The following is a 25,608-nucleotide window of genomic DNA, read 5'->3' as shown; positions in this document are numbered from 1 at the left end:
AAAAAAAAAAAAAAGAAATGCTCCTGGAGGGGCGCCTGGGTGGCGCAGTCGGTTAAGCGTCCGACTTCAGCCAGGTCACGATCTAGTGGTCCGTGAGTTGGAGCCCCGCATCAGGCTCTGGGCTGATGGCTCAGAGCCTGGAGCCTGCTTCCGATTCTGTGTCTCCCTCTCTCTCTGCGCCTCCCCCATTCATGCTCTGTCTCTCTCTGTCCCAAAAATAAATAAACGTTGAAAAAAAAATTAAAAAAAAAAAAAAAAAAGAAATGCTCCTGGAATAATATAAATGAAGTATACCAAATGATCTTTATATTCTTGTCTGATTTTAAGATATGCATCCCTTGGGGCACCTGGGTGACTCGACCAGTTAAACATCTGAGTCTTGATTTCAGCTCGGGCATGATCTCATAGTTCATGGTTTCGAGCCCCGCCTTGGGCTCTGGGCTAACAGCCTACTTGGGTTTCTCTCTCCCTCTCTCTCTCTGCCCCTCCCTCACTCACATGTGCCCTCTCTCTGTCTCTCTCGAAATAAATAAACTTAAAAAAAAAGTAAAAAGGTAAAATAAATAAAATATGCATCACTTCACACAAATACCACATTGAACCACGCACACTTCACACACAGGTAACAGATAAAATGAACACATAGTTCATCTGTACAGAACACACAGATATGAATGTATGTTTAAATCATACTAGTAGGAGACAGTAACACTGCATTTTAGGAGTACAAGATCTTTTGCTTTCCGGGTGCCTGGCACATCATACAATGACAATATGTATTTATCAATGCAAAGAATTAGCTAATAAATGGGTGATTTCATATTTTCAAACAATTTTCTTCAATAGTCTATTTGAACCTATACATAAAAACCTCACGGGACGCCTGGGTGGCTCAGTCGGCTAAGCATCCGACTTGGGCTCAGGTCGTGATCTCGTGGTCTGTGGGTTTGAGCCCCTGCGTCTGAGAGCTCAGAGCCTGGAGCTGCTTCACATTCTGTGTCTCCCTCTCTCTCTGCCCACCCCCCACCCCTGCGCGCTCTGTCTCGTTCTCAAAAATAAACATTTAAAAAAATAACTAAAAAAAAAATAAAAAACCTAGAGCACATTGTTTCCAAGTGGGCTTAGGAGTGACTGTTACCCCCAAGCAGACAGACTGAAATCAACTATTTATATAAGGACCTTCCGAGGAGGTACAGCAAGGCACATGGTTGTCCTTACAAGTTGAGCCACAGACGTCTGAAATCTATTATCAAAGCTACCAGGGTGCAATGAATTTGCTGCCGTAGAAACAGCCGTACGATTGCAGGTGGGAGAGGAGTGCGGGGGGGGGGGGGGGGGTGGGCAGGGCTGCTCCGGGACGGACTCAGCAGAGGAAAAGCCAAGTAGCCAATCCAGCCTCTGGAGAGGTTAACAACAAGGCGCCTCTACTTTTTAGGAGAGAAAAAACCCAGGAACAGTCCTGATCGAGCAGGGACGGGGAAGACAGAGGCCCTGCCGACTGGATGGCCACGTCTCTAAAGGCGCCCACATGCCCACAGATGTTCCCAGGTGGGCACCACAGGTTGGAAGGAACCAGAGGATGGGGTGACGCACACCCTAAAAGGCCATGTTAGGAGTGGCACGCGGGGATAATGCTCTGTGTTGAGGGTTGTCCACAGGGCCCGGATGGGACCAGCCGGCCTCGGGCAGGCTCCAGCGGGGAGAACACCCAGCATCCTCCATGGTATGGGCAGCAAGGGGCATGGAGGTCTTCCCTGATCCCCCGGATGCCACCATCTGGATTCATATGTTCGCTCTCCCCCACCCGAAGCCATCAGGTCATCCACTGGAAAGAGGGGGTCTGGGTGGCCCAAGATGGAAACCACGCATCCCCTCTGGCCACCTCTGCACGGGTGGGGGCGTCTGAAGCTGGATCTGCTCGTAAAGCAATTAGAGCCAGCACCCGCCTCGTGTCCTGCCCACTCAGCAGCCAGCGGCCCAACACCTCCACCCCATCGGGCACCACAGCAGAGGTCAGCCTTAGCTGCATTGGCCAATGCGCCCTTGACCCTCTGGCCGCTCTTCCCTTTCGCCGGGAGGGGCACGTGGAGCTCGGTTCCAGGGCCCCTCATTCTGTGCACACCCAGTAAGAAAGACCACGTCTGGATTTACCCTGTGGGAGTCCTGGCGACCACGTGTCCTGAGGTCGGAGGGGTGTCTCCATTCAGCATCTTGAACGTGGTGCTCTTCCCGGCCCCGTTCACCCCCAGGAGCCCAAAGCACTGTCGGGAGGGAACGAGAAAGGGAAAAAACTTCTGAATTACAGCAGACGGCCTTGACTTTCACGACTTCAAGCCGGCTCGGAGCTGGTGTTTCTGCGCCTCGATACCTGCAGACCCTGGACGTCACCCGGTTGTATCGAGCACTCTGCAGATGGCAACGCACTCTGGAAATTCTACTGGCGGCCAAGCAGAGTAACCATTTCAACGACCACTGGGGACCAGTAAATGCGTGTAAGCAACACCCCAGAAGACAGAGTAAAAGCAGCTACCTGGGACTGTGCGGAGACCTCCCATCCCCTCAAGGTCCTAACTGTGTCCGTCTGGGGAGGACCACGGTTTTTGGAAGCCACGTCGTTATAATCATTATGCCCTTGACTCCACTGCACAAAGTACTCCCCCCTCCCCCGCCTCTTCTCCCCGCCCCCAATTCAGATCTAGGCTGATCCTGACATTAGTTAAGACAGACGTTAGTTCTAAACTCTGACACTCAGCACCAAGTCAACGCCTTTCGTGGTTTGGGGGTTCACTGTTGTCCTGTATTCCCTGGGAAAAAAAGGCCCTTTTGCTGTCTTCTCCAGACCTGGTCTTGACCTCGTATCGCAGCATGTTCTCAGCTGGAGGTTCTAGGATACAGACGGTCTGTGTGGCTCTTACAGTGTCCCCCCAAGACCTCTCTTGCTTATGGCAAAAGCTGGCTCTCTGTCTACTAACCCCGGCTGACCTGGCTCCTTGAATCTTGGCAAAGTGCCCATCCTGGGCTTCCTGGCGCTGTGCCCTACCTAAGCACAGGACCCTACTTGGGGACTCCGGACGACAGCTGCTCATCTGAACTGCCACCTGCTTTAATATCCATGCCTTCCCATCCCACTGGGTCTCCCGCACCATCTGACACGGGGTCCAGCTGCCATTTCTGGACCTGCAGCTCCAAGGCAGTGCCACTCAGGTGCTGTCACCCTCGTCCTGCCAGGAGCCGCACGGCCGCTGCTACATAACACACTGTGTTCACGGCCCTCCGTTTCCTACCCGGTTATGAATTCCTAGAGGGACAGGGACATATCTCAGTCATCTCCGCCTCGTCTACCGGCTCTCACAAAGCACTTTACGTCATAGCATTTAAACCCGCCACGTTCATAAAAAGTCCATCAAGCAAGTTCATCAAACAGGGGTGCCTGGGTGGCTCAGTCGGTTAAGAGTCTGACTTCAGCTCAGGTCATAATCTCACGGATCGTGGGTTCGAGCCCCGCGTCGGGCTCTGTGCTGACAGCTCAGAGCCTGGAGCCGGCTTCCGATTCTGTGTCTCCCTCTCTCTCTGCCCCTTCCCTGCTCATGCTCTGTCTCTCTCTCTCTCTCTCTCTCTCTCTCTCCGTCAAAAATAAACATTAAAAGGGAAAAAAAAAGCTGAGCAATCAGAACGCAGTATACGTGGCATCTGGGATCATCTCAGAGCATCTCCCTTACAAAGCGTTCCAAGTTTTTCTAGTACCCTTCGGCTTAAAACTACCATGGACAGGTAGCGGCCACACTGAAGCGGATTTTTGAAGCAAAGTTAAAAAAAATAGTTCGATACGACACCACAGGTTGCAAAATGAGTCTCTGAGTTCCGTGGCAAATAGCAACCATGAAAACACTCCTTCCTTAGCGTGCTGTCCTCTGCAGCCACAAACCACAGTGCAGCACGTGAGGCCGTTCCTAGATCGGTTTACATCGGTCCCCGGGCTTCACTTCACCTCAGAACGCCGCTGTCTGCTCACAGCACAGCCTCACTGTCGCTCAGGGAACCGTGTAACCTACTTGGAATGCCTCAGGAGCTTGTAACAATATGAGTGCAAGGAACCTCATGTTTTTAACAGTTAATTAAAGGTAATCATCTTCAGACTTGGTTTCTTTTTATGCAATTAAGCACAGATCAGGAACAATTTGCATGGCTTCTATCGGTTCTGATTAAACATTCCTGCTAGAATTTATGCCATCCCATGAAAAGCAATTCTGAGCTATCGCTTTGGTGTGACTGTTCTTTTGCCTTTCCGGAAGAGCATTTTGCTCGGTGGGCTTAATTGGCCATTTAAAAAGTACTGACGTCCCAGGAAGAGTTAGAACAGGTCCCCTTAATGAGTTGGGTTGAGAAAATATTGGCACTCCATAAAATGTCATCCTGCAGCCCAAATAACGATTAAAACTCAACCACGTGAAATTTTTAAAATTATGAAACCGAATAAATGCCATCGGCAACAAAGTTTCCCCAGGGAAAGAGCCAATAGACTCTCCACTTAGATTCTGTGTCTACTGAGTTTTGTAGAAATTCCAGAAATGCGAAGACTTTCAGCTCTGACCTCAGCTATTCTGAGCACAACACAGCAGAATCCACAGTTTGGAGATACACGGGTTTGTAACAGAAAGGGGTACGATTAGATGGCACCTACCTCTCCTCTTCGTATGCCCACGCTGATATCTTGCACAGCGGTGGTCTTCTTGAAGAAGCCTCCATAGCTTTTACTAAGGTTGCATAACACGAGAAGGTCTTCTCTGGTCCTTCCTTTCAACACTCGTATCTGCTCTCGTTCCACATCTACATCCTTGGAAAACGTGACCGTGCCTTGGATGGCAGTGTGACCTCTGGGAACATAAAGTGAAGAGCTCATTCCCGTGTGGGAACAGGAACTCGAAGAGTCCAAGAGAGGGAGGGCGAGGAAGGTCAGACACCTGTCAACACAGAAGATGCGGTCTTGGGAGGCACTTGGGTGGCTTAGAGGGTGAAACATCTGACTTCGGCTCAGGTTGTGATCTTACAGTTGATGGGTTCAAGCCCCGCATCGGGCTCTGGGCTGACAGCTCAGAGCCTGGAGCCTACTTTGGATTCCGTGTCTCCCTCTCTCTCTGCCCCTCCCCTGCTCATGCTCTGTCTCTGTCTCTCAATAATAAATAAACGTTAAAAAAACTTTTTTAAAAAATTTTTTTAATGTTTATTTATTTTTGAGACAGAGAGAGACACAGCATGAGCAGGGAAGGGGCAGAGAGAGAGGGAGACACAGAATCTGAAACAGGCTCCAGGCTCTGAGCTGTCAGCACAGAGCCCGATGCGGGGCTTGAACTCACGAACTGTGAGATCATGACCTGAGCCGAAGTCGGACGCTTAACCGACTGAGCCACCCAGGTGCCCCGAAAAAAACTTTTTTAATAAAAAAAAAAAAAAAGAAGAAGATGCGGCCCTGAGACAGCACTATCAGCTTTGAGCACACGCCCCATTTCTGCCATCGGGTTTAATGACAACGAACAAGAGTCCACGTTTATCTCCTAACGCGAAGGAAACGCATGGTGTTCCGAAAAGACAGCAAAGTGGATGTTTGCCCAACTAGGGCTGGTTTTCAATTTTACAGCTAAGAAAGTTATGCCAGACTTTCGTGCGAGGGGGAGGAAGAATTTATCACAAGACTGTCACAAGGAGTCATCTAAGTACTGTCGACAAATAGGTCACTTAAATAAAGTCGGCGTTTCCAGAACAGCCCAAAGGCTACAGTTACATGGTTCAGGCTGGATGGTGTAAGCAGACTGTCACACAAGGGATTTAGTGAGTGTCGGATGAACACGAATTTAATTTTCAACTCTAATTTCTTTGTTTCAGATCGGAGCTGCTCGGTTTTCAATCTTTCTTATGATTCTCCACCTGGCACATTTTAACTCTAAAGTAAACTTCAGCTTCCCCTGTACACTGTAACATGCCAACGTGTTTTGATCGTTAAATGGGTTAAATGGGTTCTGGTACGTTAAATGAGTTCAGGTGGGAGAAGGGCACACAGGGTCTCTGCACTAATTCTGCAGTTTCCTGGGAGTCCTAACCCATTTTAAGATAAAAAGGCATATAACATAAAATGCCCACCGCCAGGTTCCAGTGCCCCTGTATTATTATTTTTTAAGCTTATTTACTTATTTGGAGAGGAGGGTGAGTGAGAGTGGGCTGGGACAGAGAGATAGAGGGAGAGGGACAATCCCACACAGGCTCCACCTGTCAGCACACGGCCCCATGCGGGGCTCGAGCCCATGAACCATGAGATCATGACCTGAGCTGAACTCAAGGGCTGGACACTTAACTGACTGAGCCACCCAGGCCCCCGCTCTCTATTACTTTTTCTGTGCCTGACATCACCATTGAACAAAGATAGAATTTATTCAACACACAACCTCGATGATGAGAGAACACAGGTAGCTACTTGGAAGTATGTGTTATAGGACGCCATCCACAGAACATGCAAAAGCACGAGAAACAAATCAAAAACAAAAACAATGGAAAGTTACAGAAATCACTACTCCAAGATCATCGTATCAGCGCAGGAATGCTTCTGGAATGCTTGTCTTCCGTATTGTGAACAAGGATTACATGGTAGAGTTGAAATACATAAGCTCGTGTGTGAAATTAATGTATTTTAATTAGCAAAACGTAATGGCTTTTTATTTGTTTAGGGAGAGAGAATGCAAGGTAGTGGGGGTGGGGGGGAGATGGGGCAGAGAAAAGAGAATCCCAGGGAGGCTCTGCAGTGTCAGCTTGGAGCCTGATGCGGGGCTCGAACTCATGAACTGTGATACCATGACCTGAGCCAAAATCAAGAGTCAGACACTCAGCCAACTGAGCCACCCAGATGCCACAGAACATAATGGTTTCTAATGTGTTAAAACAAAACAAAACAAAACAAGAAGGGCGTTTACGTACAGAGTGGCTAATGACTTTGGAGAGGCTGATGTGCTCTGTGGGGTGAAGGGAACAATGGTGTGTTCAACGTGTGAAAGTTCACCCCATGTCACACTTTTCTGTTGGGGGGTCACTTCCCCCTTTGCTGGCTGCAGGTGTGACTTTGGACCCCCCCAGTGCACCTGGCCCTTCCGGCAGCCTTTCCTGACTCAACGAGGTGAGACTGAGACCCTTCTTCCTCCCTGTTTCCAAGACCCATTCCCAAGTTCTCCCATCAGCAGCTCTGAGCCAGGAATCACCTGGAAAGCTGTACAGGTATCTCCTCGATGCATTCCCAGAGTTTTTGATCTCAGGGTTGTGGGGGGAGCGTAGGGGCGGGAAGGTGTATTTGTTTACATGTCAGGTCATTGTAACAGACGCAGGACAATGGCTTGGAGTCACTTCCCGTTGGTCACCTCACAACCCAACATGCAGTGCATCCTTAACTGTGCTCAGAAAACTTCGGGCTGAGGAGGAATACGCATGGGCACCAGAGAGTCGGCAGAGAAATGCTGTCCTGGGGCCCGTGCCCGCTCCCTCCCAGCCAGCAAAGGCACAGACAGCAAAGCCCAGCTCCAGACCGGAGAGAGAGTGTAGGCAAGAAGGTGTCCGGAGGCACTGGGCCTGACTGGGACTCCGCCAGGGCTCAGGTCCTAGTGGAGGCCTGGGCTCTGAGCACACGGCCGAAGGTCAGCAGCAGGCTGCGGTTCAAGGTCAGCACAGCCTAGGACAGACAGCAAGGAGGTAGGCTCGCTCGCTCATCTCTCAGGACCAGCATCGGGTGCTGGTCACGGACACGCCGCTGAGCAGGGGCGGGGGACCAGCACCGACCGTGCCAGGGTCAGGGGGCAGGGTCCTCCTGTTCTCTTCCACGATCCAGCTAGAGCACCAGACTTCCCGCACCAAGGAACTGACAGGCAGGCAGAGCAGAGGAACACGTAAACGCTGTAAAAAGACACTGTGGTCCCGGCAGAGAAAGACAGGCTGGAAGGCATCAGGCCAGCCCTGGGAGTTGGGTGCTGGAGGTGAGAGAGGTCAGTCCTGCCAGAGACCCCGACTGGGCAGGTGACCAGAGGCAAACGCCACCCACGGGTGTAGAGCAAGGGTCACGGAAAGCTTTACGGAGCACGAGCAGGGCAACTTGAGGGGGCCTGACTAAGAACCTTGGATTTTCTCCTTTAGGCAATGATTAATGACCCGACTAGACGTGGATTTAGAAAAACAAATTAATTTGGTGGGATGGTCACTGTAGTAGCCATCCATAAGGAGTGGTAGGCAGCGAGCGTCTCCATCAGATTGAATTTCAGTGCCCTGTGGCCTCCCCGCTGACAAAGAGCAGTAAATACCGACTATTTACTGTGGATAGCACAGACATTATTCTAAAATATGGTTTAACTTATGCTCCGCAGAGGAATATGGGAAGACTTCTCTTTGAAAAAGAAATCTTTTGGGGGGCCTGGGTGGCTGAGTTGTTTAAACATCTTGACTGTTGGTTTCAGCTGGGGTCATGATCTCACAGATTGTGAGTTCAAGACCCACGTGGGGCTCCACTCTGAGAGCTCGGAGCCTCCTTGGGATACCCTTTATCCCTCTCTCTCTCTCCCCTCCCTGGCTTGCTCTCTCTCTCTTTCACAAAGTAAATAAGTAAAAAATAAAATAAATGGAATGGAATGAAATAGAATAGAATAGAATAGAATAGAATAGAATAGAATAGAAAAGTCTTTTGATGCTACTGGAAACTGGGGCACCCTGAAATCCATCCAAGGGGATTCTACAATTTAGGTTTCAAAACAATTAAACTCACGAAGGCCAATCACGGAACCAATTATGCTGGAAAAGCACTCAGAATGCTCTTCCAAATTCAGTCATATACTGGAAATCCATGGACCCCAGAGTGAAAGTGCCCAGTTCAAGATAGCCTTTAGGATTTGTATTCAAAGCGGTTCACTGCTGTAGCAGATTGGAAGGAATTATAAAGGAAGCGTGCCTTGAGAGGATGGACAGGAAAAAGTCTATAAAGTCTTCACCACAAAATATTAGTAACATGCCCGTGATCCTCAACAGGTTCTCTCCAGGGACATGGTCCTCATTAGTAATTTCTCCGTGAAGGATCCCTCTCACAGTTGAATCTAGAGAGAAATGCACAGCTCCTGGAAAGAGCGAGTCAGTGGACGTGGGCCACATGGGTCACAGAGGGAGAGGCACGTCACTGTGAGGCCGACCCAGGAAAGCACATTTGTTTGGCAGCCATCGAAAATGTGCTACCTGGCAATATTCTAGACATCTTGGCAAAGCCACTTAAATCCCACTTAGAATAACAGAGACGTGTGTGTGTACATAATTGTGTGTCTATGTAAGTAGACACATCAACATAAACGTAAGTTCTATATTATTATGGGTTCATATATGGGGTATATGTAAATTTAAGAACTATTAAGGGTGCCTGAGTGGCTCAGTCGGCTATGCGTCCAACTTCAGTTCAGGTCATGAGCTCATGGTTCATGAGTTCGAGCCCCGCGTCGTGCTGTGCTGACAGCTCGGAGCCTGGAACCTGCTTTAGAGTCTGTGTCTCCCTCTGTCTCTGCCCCTATCCCCACTCTCTGTCTCTGTCTCAAAAATAAATCAATAGTAAAAAAAAATTTTTTTAATGAGTTGTTATGGTACCAACGAAATTCACCCGACATGTTGGGAAATTGAGCTCTTTCCATAGGGGAAAATGAAACCATTGGAACGATCCCCTCACAGGTTGGTGTATGATCTTTTGACGTTCTCCTTCCTAGGGTTGGTGACTCACAGCGATCAAAAAAGAAAAGAAGATGGCAATGCAAGCTGGTGCAGCCACTCTAGAAAACAGTATGGAGGCTCCTCAAAAAACTAAAACTAGAACCACCCTAACCAGCAATTGCACTACCAGGCATTTATCCACGGGATATAGGTGTGCTGTTTAGAAGGGACACATGCGCCCCCAAGTTTATAGCAGCACTATCAACAATAGCCGAAGTACGGAAAGAGCCCAAATGTCCCTCGATGGATGAGTGGATAAAGAAGATGTGGTATGTATATATATACGTATATATATATACGTATATACGTATATACATACGTATATACGTATATACATATATATGTATATATACATATATACATACATGTGTATGTATACGTATATACATATATGTGTATGTATACATATACATATATGTATACATATATACATATATATGTATATATACATATATACATTATACATATGTATATATACATATACATATATATGCATATGTGTGTGTATATATACATATGTATGTGTATATATATACCATACATATATGTGTGTGTATATATATATATATATATATACACACACAATGGAGTATTACTCGACAATCAAAAAGAATAAAATCTTGCCATTTGCAGCTACGTGGATGGAACTGGAGGGTATTATGCTAAGTGAAATGAGTCAGTCAGAGAAAGACAAATATCACATGACTGTACCCATAGGAGACAAAAGAGATGAACATAAGGGAAGGGAAACGAAAATAATATAAAAACAGGAAGGGAGACAAAACCGAAGAGACTCATAAATATGGAGAACAAACTGAGGGTTACTGGAGGGATTGTGGGAGGGGAGCTGGGCTAAATGGGCAAGGGGCATTAAGGAATCTACTGCTGGAATCATCGTTGCACTAGATGCTAACTAATTTGGATGTAAATTTTAAAAAATAAAAAAGAAAATTAAAAAAATTAAAAAAGAAAAGAAGGAAAGAAGAGGAAAAAAACCCGACAAAAAAATCACAATCTTCACTCATTATAACTGCGTGTAGCACTGACGGGACGAATTTCTTATCTTGCAATCTCCAAGATGGAGCTCTCTCTCCCTCTTCGGTCAAAGGTCGGTGCCCTCCCAGGCTGAGCCCCGCGGGACGTACCGCGGCCGCTGCAGAAGGTCCCAGTGCAGCAGAACCCTCAGGATGAGAAGCACGGTGCCTTGTGAGGCCAACTGCACGAAGGTCCAGCCCAGGAAGTTCATCTCAAAGGGGCTCACGTAGGAATCGACGCCGAAGCTGTGGGTCAGGTCGTACTTGATCTGGTTGTAGCAGAGTTCGATCAGCCCCTGCCCCAGGCAGAACTGAGGAAATACGGTGAAAACCCACTTGAGGACGTCATAGATGTTCTGCAGACTCTGTGTAGAGAAAGAAAGAGACATCAGACTGACAGCTCTTGAAACCCTCCGTGTCTCCCTGGCCATCCCATGTGCCAGGTCCCTCTTGCCCCAGCCACTCAGCGACACGCGCGGGCGGCTACGGAACCAGAGAGAATGATCCTCAAGCCTCAGGTCTAGTGGTATTGCATTGCCCGGGGGTGGACGTGCGTGGGAGCCTAAACCTACTTCCTCCTTCCGAGTTATCCTTCTGGAATAGGCAGGTCTATCCTAAGCCTGTACCTCAGATGTACTTTGGAAGCACATAATTTGTCTGCTTCACAGGCTCATGGGTGGAGAGGAAGTTCGTCTGCATCACGAAGTCTTGCCCCCACCCAATTTAGGGGAGACCTCGGAGAAGACTTCTGAGCTGAAGATAGAGTAAGTGAAGACTCTGGGGGCTGCTACGATGGCATGAATGTACGTTTCCTGTGAGACAGACATGGACTTGCGGGGCCCGTGGTGAAAGGTTATAGACTGAATGTTTGTGCCCCTCAAGTTCATGGTTCCAGCCCTGATCCCCAGCGTGATGGTATTAGGAGGCTGGACCTTAGGGAGGTGATTCAGGTTGGACGATGTCATGAAAACAGAACCCCCATGATGGGACCAGTGCCCTCGTAGGAAGAGGAAGAGACACCAGCATTTCCCGCCCCTGCTGTGCGGGGACGCGGCTGGGAGGAGGTCGTCTGCAAGGCAGGAAGTGGGTCCTAACCAAGACCTGATTCTACAGGCAGCTTGATCTCTGACACCCAGTCTCCAGAATGGTGAGAAGTAAGTATCTGTTGTTCAAGCCACCCGGCCTGTGGCAAATGTTATAAGTGACACTCTCAGTCACAGGCAACATGAGTGTTCAAACGGGTGGATAATACTGGGAGTTGTCGCTGGGAACATGTTAATCACACATAAAATGCCTCCTTCAAACTTAGCCTAAGTAAATGTTAAACATATGTAGTTGTCAGGGTGCCTGAGTGGCTCAGTCAGTTAAGCGTCTGACTCTAGGTGATGATCTCACAGTTCGTGGGTTCGAGCCCCTCATCAGGCTCTGTGTTGACAGTGCAGAGCCTGCTTAGGATTCTCTCTCTCCCTCTCTCTGCCCCTCCCCGACTCGTGTTGTCTCTGTCTCTCTCAAAATAAATAAGTAAAAACTCTAATATATACATATAGTTGTCTTTCTTAAGTGTTTCAAGGACAAAGACGAATAAAAGAACAGAAGGAAACATCACATAGATGATTGCAAAGAAAAGAAAAAACAACATAGGACACGCTGCATACTTGAACAATACCATTTTCAAATTAAATGTATACATATGGGGGCGCCTGGGTGGCTCAGTCGGTTAAGCGGCCGACTTCAGCTCAGGTCATCTCATGGTTCGTGGCTTTGAGCCCCCGTGTCGAGTTCTGTGCTGACAGCTCAAAGCCTGGAGCCTGCTTCGGATTCTGTGTCTCCCTCTCTCTCTGCCCCTCCCCCGCTCACGCTGTCTCTGTCTCTCAAAAATAAACATTAAAAAAATTTTTTTAAATGTATACATATAAATGTATGTATCTGCCATAAAATTTACTATTTTTCTTACCCAGTGGTATCTTATGAATGTGAGCTCTATTCCATAATTGAGGTTAGAATTGTCAGAGTGTTAATCATCGTCCATTAGGACTTCCTGGTAAGTACCACGTACTGGAAGCTTGATGGAACATCACTGCAGTCCATTCCCTCCATAAACGTACAAAGTCCTGACTGGTAGACCCAGTTACCACTGAGGAAACACGCTCAAGGGGCTGATGAATGTGTTTAAGCCACATCGTGGTAGGCCCAGGATTTGACCCTGATCTTTCTGGCCCGAAGCATAAAATCTCTCCACCAAGGAATTTAGCCTTGAGAAAATTCACTGCAAAGTGGTCTTTTCAGCTGACTTTTAAAGACGGGGGGTAGCTAAGCACGTAACCCAGGAAGACCACATTAACCACCTGCCAGACAAAGCTATGGAAACACAATCAAGAATTAAGCCTCAAGAATTATGGGTTCAATGTCACTGTCTCTTTATGGTCAAATTCAAAAACTGATCTGAACAGTAATATTTTATAAGGGTGCAAAGTCATCATACTGTATACACTATAATACACAGCAGGGGGCATACCATATCACCATTAAAGTTTACAAAATCATCAATTGTCTATTTCATCCTGGACAATGTCCAGTTTTCCCTTACGATGAAAACTGACAGCCGGACTTGTATAAATGTAGTCTTAAATAATGTGATTTGGTGGGGTGCCTGAGTGGCTCAGTCAGTTGAGCATCTGACTTCGGCTCAGGTCATGATCTCGCGGTTCGTGAGTTCGAGCCCCGTGTCGGGCTCCGTGCTGACAGCTCGGAGCCTGGAGCCTCTTCGGATCCTGTGTCTCCCTCTCTCTGCCCCTCCCCTACTCATGCTCTGTCTCTATCTCTCAAAAAATTAATAAAGATTAAAAAAATATTTTTTAAATTATGTCATTTGGGAGCAACAGAAAATTCAAGAAAGGGGCATGAATTGTTTCATTACGGCTTATTGTCTTTTGCATACAGACACGGGAAAGTTATGAAAACTTCATCTACTTGTCCCTTACCTCTTGTCTTGACTTCCTACCACTCCTTATAGATTTCAACCAGTCCTACTGGGACTTATTAATCCCAGTTTTCATAAAACTGTGTCCCTGAATCAAACAATGTACCACATGAAAGGATTTTCTCTCACTGGTTATAATGTAGAAACAGTAGAATACTACAGTTTCTGACTCAGGAACTGGTAACTAAGGAAGCCTCATATTTAAAAAAAAAATAAGTTTATTTATTTATTTTGAGAGAGAGACAGAAGGACAGGGAGAGAGCGAGAGAAAGAGAGTCACTGCATTGTCAGCACAGAGCCCGACATGGGACTCGAACTCACCAACTGTGAGATCATGACCTGAGTCGAAGTCGGACGCTCAACCAGCTGAGCCCCCCAGGGGCCCCAAGGAAGCCACACATTAACGATGAGGACTTCACATCTGCCTTAAGGAATTCACAGTTGTGCCAACAAAAACAAAGCTGTTGGTGGTGCACAGATGCTGAACTGAACTGACAGATAAGCCACATATACGACGGGAGACAGCTGCCCAAATTCAGGGAATAACAATCCATACGTGTCTTATTTAAGGTAACTGCAAACTGATGGAGTGTGCAAAGAAATAAGTTACTGAAACTCTGAGTTTTTCCTCCGCTGACCTCCCTCGCCCGAAACACAGAGATTCTCCCCAGCGGGAAAGGAAGCTGTTTGAGATCGTGAGTTAGACTCAAAATGCATTTTCTATAGAGATCAGCTCGGGGCACCTGGTGGGCTCGGTCAGTTAAATGTCCGACTTCGGCTCAGGTCATGATCTCACAGTTGGTGAGTTCGAGCCCCGTGTCGGGCTCTGTGCTGACAGCTCGGAGCCTGGAGCCTGCTTCGGATTCTGTGTGTCCCTGTCTCTCTGCCCCTCCTTCACTCTCTCCCTCTCTCTCTCAAAACTGAAAACCCATTTAAAATTAAAAAAAAAAATCAGCTTAAAAACTGTGATTTGGTAAAAATTACAACACCCCGATTAACATCACAGTTTAGAGGCACGATGGTTAATACAACCTGGTTCACTGCCTCGTAAGGACAATCTGAGAACCCAGTCAGTTCTGATTGATTCTGTAAGAACATAAGTATTGCTCTGACGCTTACAAGTGAGTATTTGAAATCACCCCTTTATGATGTTGGTTTTCTTAGGTAAATAATATCCAAATAGAGCGCAAAGGGAATGAACGACCTTGGCAACACAGTAAGATCTCTCTTACTATTTGTTAACAATCGAGTGTGGCCCTGTCCTGCAAACAACCTGTTGCGAACTGATCTCTCTCCACATCAGCGATGCTGTTTGTAACCGGAGCTGACCTCTGTGCTGGAAGGTCACGGACACAAAGGCTCCCGACTCGTTTCCTCTCTGGGTCCAGATGATCTCGCCTCCTCCCCTTTCTTCCTGTGATCCTGTCCCCTAGGGTTCACCCTTCCCACTAGCAGGAGTGTCTCCCGAGTCTACTTTCTTTCCCACCTGACAGCTCCCGAGGACCCCTGCGAGGCCCGGGTCCTGGCAGACAGCCGGAGGGCTGGGAGGGAAGGTGTGTACTATTTCCTCTACCTTCAGTGTCCTCCTCTAGCTAAAGCCCGATCGTAGTATTAGGGTTTTGTACACAAAGGCTACACATTAGTACAGATCAGCATCAACACCTGATCCGCAAAACTGCCCCAAACAGATCGTTTCCTCCATCGAATGCATAGCGACTATTTCCGTACTTGGTGCTTCCACGCCAACGTGGGGCAGAACACCAGGAGACAATGTTAGCCACCCCTGGAACATCGAGGGTCTCTGTGAGCCCAGGCCCAAGGACGTGAGCTTGCCCTGATGAGGCAGGCATCCGTCCCCGACTTGCTTGAGACAGGCCAGCAGCACTGGAGGGTGAGCCCTTTCTGGACCAACTTCTCGGCCCACCGGTCAATCACACACCTGGACGCCTAAGGACTCCAAGTCCAGGCAGACAGCAGGGAGTCGGAAGGGACGGTGGAGGATGCTGGGAGCGGAAAGCAGGGAAGAAAACGACACAACTAAGTGCAAAATGACATCGGGCCCCAGGGGAAGTGCAGGGGAGACTGAGGAGGGGTAAAGCAGACAAGACCCAGGCTGGCTCAGGGGGAGGAAACAGGCGGCAGGTGCATGACCGGGACACCACCAGATCCAGCTTGACGGATGGATGGGACCCAAAAAGTGACTCACTAATGTGAGCGCCTGGGGGAGAGAGGCTTCGAGACGCATCCTCTCACTGTCACACCGGGGGAAAGGAAGGCCCTTCTCAGGGCACACTCGGAAAGTGACCAAACCAGGGATGTTCCGGGGCTCACAGGGAAGGGGGCAGATCCACCTTCTGGTCCAGCCCTCTTGCGTTCGCAGAGCATGGTGAGTCACGGCAGTGTTCCCAACCCATAGCAAGCATGTGACCGCCCAGAGAGGAGCACCTGACCCCTATTCCTGACACATTTGGACGGGACACGTTTCATGCCTTCATTCGCCCTTGCAAGCGCCTATCAATAATTAATCAACAAACAGAGACACGGCGGCGAACATGGGCCTGCCCTTGCTAGCGCAGCAGCACAAACTGTGTGTTTTGGGTCAGTTCTCGCCAGGCCTGAGCACGGGTCTCCTAATGGCGCACGGGTTTGGGTTAATCAGGGTCAGTCTCTCTTCCCGGTGGTTAAAGACAGTGCACACTGGCACGTCATCCTTTCCTTCCAGCTGGAAAACCAACGGCAGGGGCAGGAGACAACACGCACGTCCTCGGGGTGCCCCGGGCTGTGAGGCTGGCACCCACTGACCTGAGCTTTGGAGATGATGGCCAGCAGCCTGGGCATGATGGTCATCAACAAGGTGCAGAGCCCAAAGATGAAGTTCAGGGACACGTAGGAGATGAACGCCACGTCCGAGCTGGAGAAGATTCTGGACATCAGATACATCCATGGGAGAGTGGCATATCTAAGGAATAAAGGGAAAAATCATGTGTGTTTTCCCGTGACAAGACAGAAGCATAGACTTTGGTTGGCCTGGTGGCTTCTCACTCGGTGAACAGAGACACACATTATGGTTTTGACAACAAATCCCCCTGAACACACAGCTCACTTGCGAAGCTCCAGGGAGCACTGGGTATAACAGCAGCAACACTGGGTAGGGCCAACCCCTGGGCAGCACGTGCACCTGCACCCGGGCCTCCCCGACCTGGAGGAAGTCTGCGGACGTCCCCACGCCCCTCCCTCAAAGGGGCGAGCCTGGGTCTTGCTTCTTTGCTCCGATCCTCACCAGTAAAGTGCAAATGGTTCCTATTTAGGGACGCCTGGGTGGCTCAGTCGGTTGGGTGTCCGACTTCGGCTCAGGTCATGATCCCACGGTTTGTGAGTTCGAGCCCCATGTCAGGCTCTGTGCTGACAGCTCGGAGCCCGGAGCCTGCTTCGGATTCTGTGTCTCCCTCTCTCTCTGCCCCTCCCCTGCTCGCTCTCTCTCTCTCCCAAAAATAAATAAATATTAGAAAAAAATAATTTAAAAAATAATGATAAAATAAACCCAACCTTTCTCCCACGTCCCCACGTGCTCTTTACACGGTTGAGGCAAAGGTGTCACCATTTTCTTAGCGTGATTTAGCGGCTTCGCCTGAAATACTCAAGTGCCTTCTGAATGCCCAGGGTTTCCTTAATCTGTTAAGTAGCTCTGGAGAGTCTAAGACCCCCAAATGGTGAGACCCAGGCCCCACCCACCGAGGGGGCTATTAATTCCTTTTCCATAGGAATCCATGGCATCAGAATGAGCCCTTGGGTCAAAGGACCCATCCTCATATCCCAGAAACTATAATAAATATAATAGCGCACATAAAGTCATACACAGTTCCAGCAGCTTCTTGCCACGAAAATCTGCCTCAGAATTTGGGCAACGATGGAAATTATTCCAGAATGTGCAAAGTGCAAGTGAACGCTTTTAAGCAAGTGTTCTTAAACAGCTGCCGTGCCGAGGAATCAAATTATGAGTAAATAATTAAATTAAATTAGCTACCCAAGAGGTAGGTCAGGACGCCTTGGTGCTTTGAACTGTCAACACCTACTTACGAAGTAAAGCAGCAGAGACAGAAATCAAACAGCCCGTTCCCACGACACCACAACACCCTGACCGTCCCTTCTGGGACATAGCTCAAGTGCTGTGCTCCCTCAGGCACCTGCCTTGACAAGCACATGAAACAATAGTATCCAATGTGGGTTTTTTTTTTCTTTTTTTAATTTTTTTTAGAGAGAAGGAGAGCGTGGGTGGGGGAGGGGTGGGGGGGAGAGAGAGAGAGAGAGAGAGAGAGAGAGAGAGAGAGAGAATCCCAAGCAGGCTCCACGATGTCAGCGCACAGCCTGACGTGGGGCTCAATGCCACGACTGTGAGATCATGACCTGACCTGAAATCAAGAGTTAGATGCTTAACTGACTGAGCCACCCAGGCGCCCCGGTCAAGCTTTCTCTTGACAATATTTTTTTTTATTTTTTTTAACGTTTATTTATTTTTGAGACAGAGAGAGACAGAACATGAACAGGGGAGGGGCAGAGAGAGAGGGAGACACAGAATCTGAAGCAGGCTCCAGGCTCTGAGCGGTCAGCACAGAGCCTGACGCGGGGCTCGAACTCATGAACTGTGAGATCATGACCTGAGCTGAAGTCGGACGCTTAACCTACCAAGCCACCCAGGCGCCCCTCTCTTGACAATATTTTTGATGGCGTGAGGTTTCAGAGGACTGTGGTTTTTAGAAGTTTGGTGTTTTCTCATTTTATTTTATTTAAAAGTTTTTTTTAAGTTTATTTTTGAGAGAGAGAGCAAGCGAGTGCGGGGTGGCAGCAGACAGAGAGGAAGACACAGAATCTGAAGCAGGCTCTGTGCTCAGCGTATAAGCCCCAACACAGGGCTCGATCCCACGACCCAAGGACCATGACCTGAGCCGAAATCAAGAGTCGGTTACTCAACCGACTGAGCCACCCGGGCGCCCCCAAAATGATTTTTATAATGGAAACGTAAGTGTTATTAACAATCTGTGAGTTAAATCTCGGGGCAGCTGTAAATAACTGCTATAAAATTCTCTCTTATGAGTGAACCGAAAATCTCTTTAAATAAACTCCTGATCCAAAGGCCAGATTCTGCAACAGTGACAAATCGCGTTCCTTTTCCACAGGACAGCTCTCTAAGTAGCTGAAGGTGAACACGTCGGTCCTCTCACGCCTCTGCAACAAAAGGCCAGGCCCTTCGTGCTCCTCATAGGACACGGCATCCAGCCAAGTCTCTCCGTCAAATGTGCGACTGGGGTTTGGGGGCGTTGGGGTAGCAACACCTCACGGGGCATCTGATGGGACGCGGCCGGCACAAGGTGCAGCAGGATTATGTACATCACACTCGGCCAGTGTGTCATCCTCGGGAGCACAATCCAGGAACATCGCTGCCTCGAGATCCCACCGGGAAGCCCAGCGCCCCCATCAGAACGTGAGGGACCGGGCGCCTGGGCGGCTCAGGTGGTTAAGCGGCGGACTTTGGCTCAGGTCATGATCTCGCGGTTCGTGGGTTCGAGCCCCGCGTCGGGATCTCTGCTGTCAGCACAGAGCCTGGAGCCGGCTTCGGATGCTGTGTCTCCCTCTCTCTCTGCCCCTCCCCTGCTTGCAGTCTCTCTTTCTCTCAAAAATAAATAAACTCAAAGAAGAAACTGAGGGACTGATCAGTTAATACTCTTCCACTGGTTCCTGCCCCATTTGAGACCGTACTCATTACATGAAGTTTCCACACCAGGTTATGTCATTTAAATATGTGACAAGGAGATCAAAGTGTTATAGAAGCAAAAAAGAAATCAGAGACAAAGGCACAGACTTACACACACAAGGCCACCAGAGTCGCTACCAGACTCACTAAGGCTATGCTAGCAAACAGTCTTGGGGTGTGGCTTCCAGCCAGCTGTGCACCCATCACTTTGCTTGTCCGGGTTTTCTTCCTACACGTTCATTAGTTACCTTTCAAATACTTGGTTCACATAAACATCTCTGCAGCTCCAGGATCTCTGTCTTTTTTCTTCTTTTTTTAAAAAAAAAAGGTAAATACGGACGCCTGGGTGGCTCAGTCAGTTAAGCATCCGACTTTGGCTCAGGTCATGATCCCATGGCTTGTGAGTTCGAGCCCTGCATCAGGCTCTGTGCTGACAGCTCGAAGCCTGGAGCCTGCTTCAGATTCTGTGTCTCCCTCTCTCTCTGACCCTCCCCCACTTGTGCTCTGTCTCTCTTTCTCAAAAATAAACATTAAAAATTAAAAAAAAATGGGCAGAAGTGGAGCGCCAGGGTGGCTCAGTCGGTTAAGTGTACGAATTCAGCTCAGGTCATGATCTCACTGTCCATGGGTTTGAACCCCATGTTGGATTCTGTGCTGACAGCTCGGAGCCTGGAGCCTGCTTCGGATTCTGTGTTTCCCTCTCTCGCTGCCCCTCCCTGACTCACACTCTGTCTCTCTCTTTCTCAAAAATAAATCAACATTAAAAAAAATTTTTTTAGAAGTTAAATAGTCTTCTAGAGCCTAATATATCTTTTGGTGAAATCTACAGTGGCTTGTGCCAATCTCTACTCTTCTATTAAATACAATATTATATCATTTTAATGGCTTTAGCATTTCCTGGGCAGGGGTCTGCTGCTCACGCTTACTGTGGAATTTATGAGGTTTTCCTCCCTGGGAAAGCCAGCCTCTCGTCCACACCGCGTGAATTTTCCAAGACGTGGAACAGGCCCCCGTGGCCTGTCTTCACAATCCATTAGCGCGAAACATGCACTAAATATGTTCTTACAGTTTCCACTGTTCACAGATACTAGATTCCCCTTCTGGCATTCCTTGCCTCGTTTTGCTGCTAATTCTCACCCTCCAGCTTAAATGCCACGTTTTCCTGGCTAGACAGAGCCGGAAGGAAGAAAACAAGACAATTGTCACCGGGTATTTTCTTCTGTGTCTCTTTGAGACTCTGTGTACGTACCTGACCCCTAATTTCTTCAGATTCCAAACCCCATGTAATCCCAAGCCCCTTTTAACACCTGCCACATCCTCAGGCTGCAGGGCACTCTGGGGCCCAGCCTTCCCGACTCCCAGCTCCAGCTTTCCACACCTCCCTCCCTGGACAGGGGTGAGCGGACACCCCTGCCCACCTGGGCCCCGGCAAAGAAAGAACCCCGTGTAAATGACAAGGAAACCTGTGGCCCCGGGGATGTTGCCTCAAGATCCCAGCCGGCCTCCCCGGAGTCCTTCTTCCCCGGGGTCCCCTGGCCTCCAACCCCGCCTGCTACCTTTACAGACACCCCCGTCCGAGTCCTGGATCCTTCACCCGAGCGGCAGCACCCCGGCTGGCCCGGGATGTGTGGCAAGGACCTGGGAGCGTCCCCCAGTTCCCAGGAAAATGCTGTGGCCGCACGCGCGGTGACTGGTCAGGGCTCCTCCCAGGCTGGCAAAGGCGCTCACGAGAGAAACAAGCTCCGCGACCACTCCTCCACGTTTCTCAGGAATTTCTAACCGTTTGATCTTGTCTGTTACCTTAAACCCCACGAGCTCCGCCTTCCTGAAGCTGAAAGTAAGGTACAGCGAGGTCTGTTTAACCACACCGTCAGGACCCACGACGACACCACCGGCTCAACGGGATCGCTGCACTGAAATCAGACCATCCCCAGAGAAGCGGGAATCCCCGTACTAAGCTTTTATATCCAGGAACCCGAATTTCCCACGGACTACAGCAAACAGGAGGTTCCGTCAGCACTTTTATGCCTGACAACGAAACTGCCTCCCAATACTAGCACGGTTCTCGCTGGGACAATGGGCCCAAAATCCATTAACTGGGGCCTCTTACCACCCACTGTGAGCTTTCTATCAACTGTCTACTCTTCCCGGCACAGAACTGAAGCTCTACACCGAAGAAGACGAGGTGTAGAGGGAGTGATTAATTACTCCTCCCAAAGAGTTAGTGAGTGGCCATATCAATCTTCCCAGAAAGGTCTGTCTGTCCTGTCTGTCTGTCTCTCTCTCTCTCTCTCTCTCCCAGCCAGCTATCCATCCATCCAGTCAGCTAACAATGACATATCCTTGTTGACGATGAACTCCGTCCCCCAAATAAATGCTCTGGGCCCGACTGTGATGTGTGTAAACTCACTTTACTTGTCATCTTGGGCGGAAATAAAGCAGAATGCGTTGTCTTCACAAATCATTAGGCTCGAATTATAATGAATTAGCGTGTTCATCACTTTCCCTGCTCTCAGCAAGGATCTCTCACGTGCTCAGCCCGGATCTAGACACATGCCCAACGTGTAAGAAGACACATAATTAGATATTCTTGATACTAGGCGGGTATAATTTGGGGAGCCCTAGCAAAGATCCTGGATAAAGATAAAAAGGAACGCTCCAGGGGCGCCTGGGTGGCTCAGTCGGTTAAGCGTCCGGCTCACGGTTTCGGCTCAGGTCGTGGTCTCACGGCTCATGGGATCGAGCCCCGCGTGGGGCTCTGTGCTGACAGCACAGAGCCTGCTTGGGGTTCTCTCTCTCGTCCTCTCTCTCTGCCCCTCCCCCTGCACATGCTCTCTCTCTCTCTCTCTCACAATGAATAAAGTTTAAAAAGAAAATGAGAAATCTGTCAAGTGACTTTTCCGCTTTCGCTGCTTTTCCTCTGAGAAAAGTGATATAGGTAGGCAGCACATTTCCAGACCGCTAACGTCGCGGGAGAGGGAAAAACGTGCCAGACGGGAGGCTTCGTGGGAGACGCTCCTGTGAAAGGCAATTTTGGAGCTAAGTGGATTCTGCGTCTGAGCTCCAGATGAATGTCAGAGCGAGAGTAACCGAGAATCCACTTCCAACCGCCCGAGCGTGGCCGACGGCTGGGGGGCCGTGCGGCGACAGCCCACGCCACCCCCGTCCCAGCCGGGTGGCCCACGGGGCGCTCCTCCCCCTGCTCCAGTCCCTCTGCCGTGCGTTCCCACCAGAAGCACCGTAATTGCTGGAAAAGAGAGAAAATCATGAAGCCGACAGCGGGTTGCAAGCCATCCCAGGGGGCTTTCTCTTCCAGAAAACAAACCGTAATTCTGCAGCCGCGTCTCTCGTCACATACCCGAAAAGCCCCAGCAGGAGGGCCGTAGCTGCCAAGTTCTTTCGGAATGTGAACGCCGTCAGCTGGAAGGCGGCAATGACGGTGACGCACAGGCCCACGGAAACCAGGTAAAAGATCTGGGGAAACAAGAAAAAGGGGGTGGCATCTCGAACGGTCTGTAAAGTGGGGTTCGCCCCCAGGAGTCACCATCCTGGCGGGACTGTGTCCCCACTGTGTCCCCACCCCCCACGCATATGCTGAAGCCCTGGGACCTCCGGAAGGCACTGTATCCAAAGACATGCCTCGAAAGGGGCAATGAAGGTACAGGAGGTCCCTGCAGCCACCCTGATCTGACATGACTGGTGTCCTTGTAAGAACAGGACACACGGAGGGATGACCACGTAGGACACGGGGAGGGAGCACCACCCACGCGCCCGGGACAGACGCCTTGGGAGGAGCTGGCCCGACCACGCCTGGATCTCAGACTTCAGGCTCCAGCACATGGACAGACAGACCGCCCGTCGGGGGTCTGCGGGAAACTACTGCAGCCACTGCCCCCTGCCCCCCTTGGGACGGGTCCGGGAACCCAGACACCTTCCAGGACACGTGGCTTCTTCCCACACCTGGACTCGAGGACAGTAAGGCAGAGCCCGCCTTACAGACCCCTCCCGGGGGCCCCCACACTGATCAGGGTGGCCCAGGAAAGGCCACACGCCTGCTGCTCTCCTCCTGGAGCCCCTCCCAGAGCCTTTTCTCACACCATCCACAGGGCTGCCTCCTCCCTCTCAGAGCTCAGCTCCCACGCTGTCCCCCTGAGAGTCCTTCCCCAGCCTCCTGATCTAAGTCACCCTCTCAATAACTCTAGTCCCAAGCCACCCGGATCTTGTGTGTCGGTCTGTTTCCTGCTTCCCCTGGTGAGAATACAGTCTCCAAGGGGGTGGAAAACTTCTCTGCCTTGGTCACGGCTTTATCCCCAGCACCACGGACACTCCCTGCCCCGGTAGGGATGCCTAACTACCCACTAAATGAGCGATTTAATCCATGTAACAGGCAAGAAACAACTGGTTGAAGATGGGGCACAGTCACCCAGGAAGAAAGCCCTCCTCCCTGCCCTTGAGCCCCAAGGCAGGCATCGCAGGGCAGAAACATACTGAGCGGCAGGGACAAGGGGATAATCAGGTAAGGGCTGCAGAAAGGGGGAGAAGGACTGCTGGGCTCCGGGAGACACCCGCCCCCACCTCGCACGCTCCTCTCTCCCGGGACGCCTACTCCTCCTCCCCCGGGAAAGCTGCGGTCACGAGGACAAGCTATTGCTTTTCTACGAGGAGGACCTTGAATCCAGATCAATGCCTGCAAAGGGTACCGGTGCTGTCCTCCGGACGGAAGACAGTGACCTGGAGGGCGGAACACCTGGAGAACACATCAGGCTGTGGTCGGGGTGGGGGGTGGGGGTCACGTGCATGTGGACGGTGGGTCAGTTCTAATGCTTTTTATCACCTCCCCTTCCGGCCCCTTGAAAAGAGCACATCACAGAGGATTATAGGTCTCATCTTCCCGGTAGGAGACTCTGCATTCGCGGGCAGGTCCGTGAGTTCCCAGAGCTCCCGTGTGTGTGGCTGGTTGGTCCTCCTTCTCAGGAAGCCATCCGCCCCAGACGACAGACGGACACTGGACCTAAACCGCTCTTACCAACGCAATGACCCGGTCTTCTGTGGACAGTCTGCGGCGGGGGTCTCCTAACACACGCACACGCACACAGCCCTGGCATACAGGCACGCAGCACGCCGTTCCCAGTTCCTACCATGTCATACAGGAAGTTAGCGAGCCAGTACGTCCTGTAGCCGAGGCCACTTATGTGCTGCAGTCTCTTGGCTCCGGTCACCCTGTCCCTCACCACGGAGCTACCGATGGACGCCGACAGGATGGAGAAGCCCAGCACGATGCAGAGGGCGACGCCACACTGACGGATGCTCTCCATGCTGCGGGCACAACACAACAGCTCGTCAGGGTCACAGGAAGGGCACGCGTCTTCTTTCCCTTGGTGACAACCAGTGATGAGGGGGAGAACACTGAAAACCACTAATCAGGAACTTAGGGGGCGCAGGTCACGCTGGCTAAGCGCGAGGACTCTGCCCCTGAGTCCCCTCAACGGCCCTTTGAGGAGGGGTGGGCGATGCTCCCAGCTTCTAGAAGGCACAACTGAGGGGTGCAAAGTGAGGGGACATTTCAGAGTCTGCCCATCTCGGAGTTCACTCTAGACTAAAATGATAAACTTCCGCAGCGTGGCGTCCACAGGGAGCCGTGGCCTCCGGCCACGCCAGAACCACATGCATCTGTATGCTGGGACACCTGCAGGGACGGGGAGGGGGCATTAGCTGTGGATCCACAGGTGGCTGGCCCATCTCTGAATTTTGTCTCTCAAAATATCAAAACAATCTTGTAACAGAGAGAGGTGTAGTAATAATTGTGATAACACACACAGTGTACTTTCTTGGTCATTTTTTAACCGGACTGACCCCTCCCTAGCCACAATCAGCGCACGCAGGTGGCCGACGGAAAGACACCGCTCATTGCAAAGTGTCCACTGGGTGGCATCTTCTCTCACCCAACGAGCCCACAGCTACACTTGTGGCCAGTGTCAGCTGCACCACGGGGAAGGGAGAGAGGAAAGGAGAAGACAGGAAGAAGCATCCCAGCTTCTAGGAGGGAACGGGAACTAACACTTCGCTCTGAACGGGGAGAT

The 25,608-nt window shown here is 50.1% G+C and overlaps 1 protein-coding gene across 1 annotated transcript; it reads right to left on the bottom strand.

The window, feature by feature from the left end:
• Positions 1–2,147: 2,147 nt before the first annotated feature.
• LOC122488198 (ATP-binding cassette sub-family A member 13-like) lies at positions 2,148–24,843 on the bottom strand. The gene is made up of 6 exons (XM_043589414.1): positions 24,667–24,843; positions 22,887–23,002; positions 16,582–16,738; positions 10,911–11,164; positions 4,682–4,874; positions 2,148–2,261 (listed from the first exon to the last, which is right to left on the bottom strand). The coding sequence occupies exons 1-6, from the start codon at positions 24,841–24,843 to the stop codon at positions 2,148–2,150; spliced, it is 1,011 nt and encodes a 336-aa protein (XP_043445349.1).
• Positions 24,844–25,608: the final 765 nt, after the last annotated feature.

This window comes from Prionailurus bengalensis, chromosome A2, assembly GCF_016509475.1.
Source record: "Prionailurus bengalensis isolate Pbe53 chromosome A2, Fcat_Pben_1.1_paternal_pri, whole genome shotgun sequence".
NCBI lineage: Eukaryota > Metazoa > Chordata > Mammalia > Carnivora > Felidae > Prionailurus > Prionailurus bengalensis.
The sequence above is the reverse complement of the archived record's forward strand: the minus strand, read 5'-3'. Positions and strand labels throughout refer to the sequence as shown.

Coding starts and splice junctions, on each gene's coding strand:
- LOC122488198 (XM_043589414.1), bottom strand. CDS start 24,843: ATGGAGAGCATCCGTCAGTGTGGCGTCGCCCTCTGCATCGTGCTGGGC. Junction 16,739..22,886: donor CTCCTGCTGGGGCTTTTCGG/GTATGTGACGAG, acceptor TTTATTCCTTAG/ATATGCCACTCTCCCATGGA. Junction 2,262..4,681: donor TGGGCATACGAAGAGGAGAG/GTAGGTGCCATC, acceptor CCCTCCCGACAG/TGCTTTGGGCTCCTGGGGGT.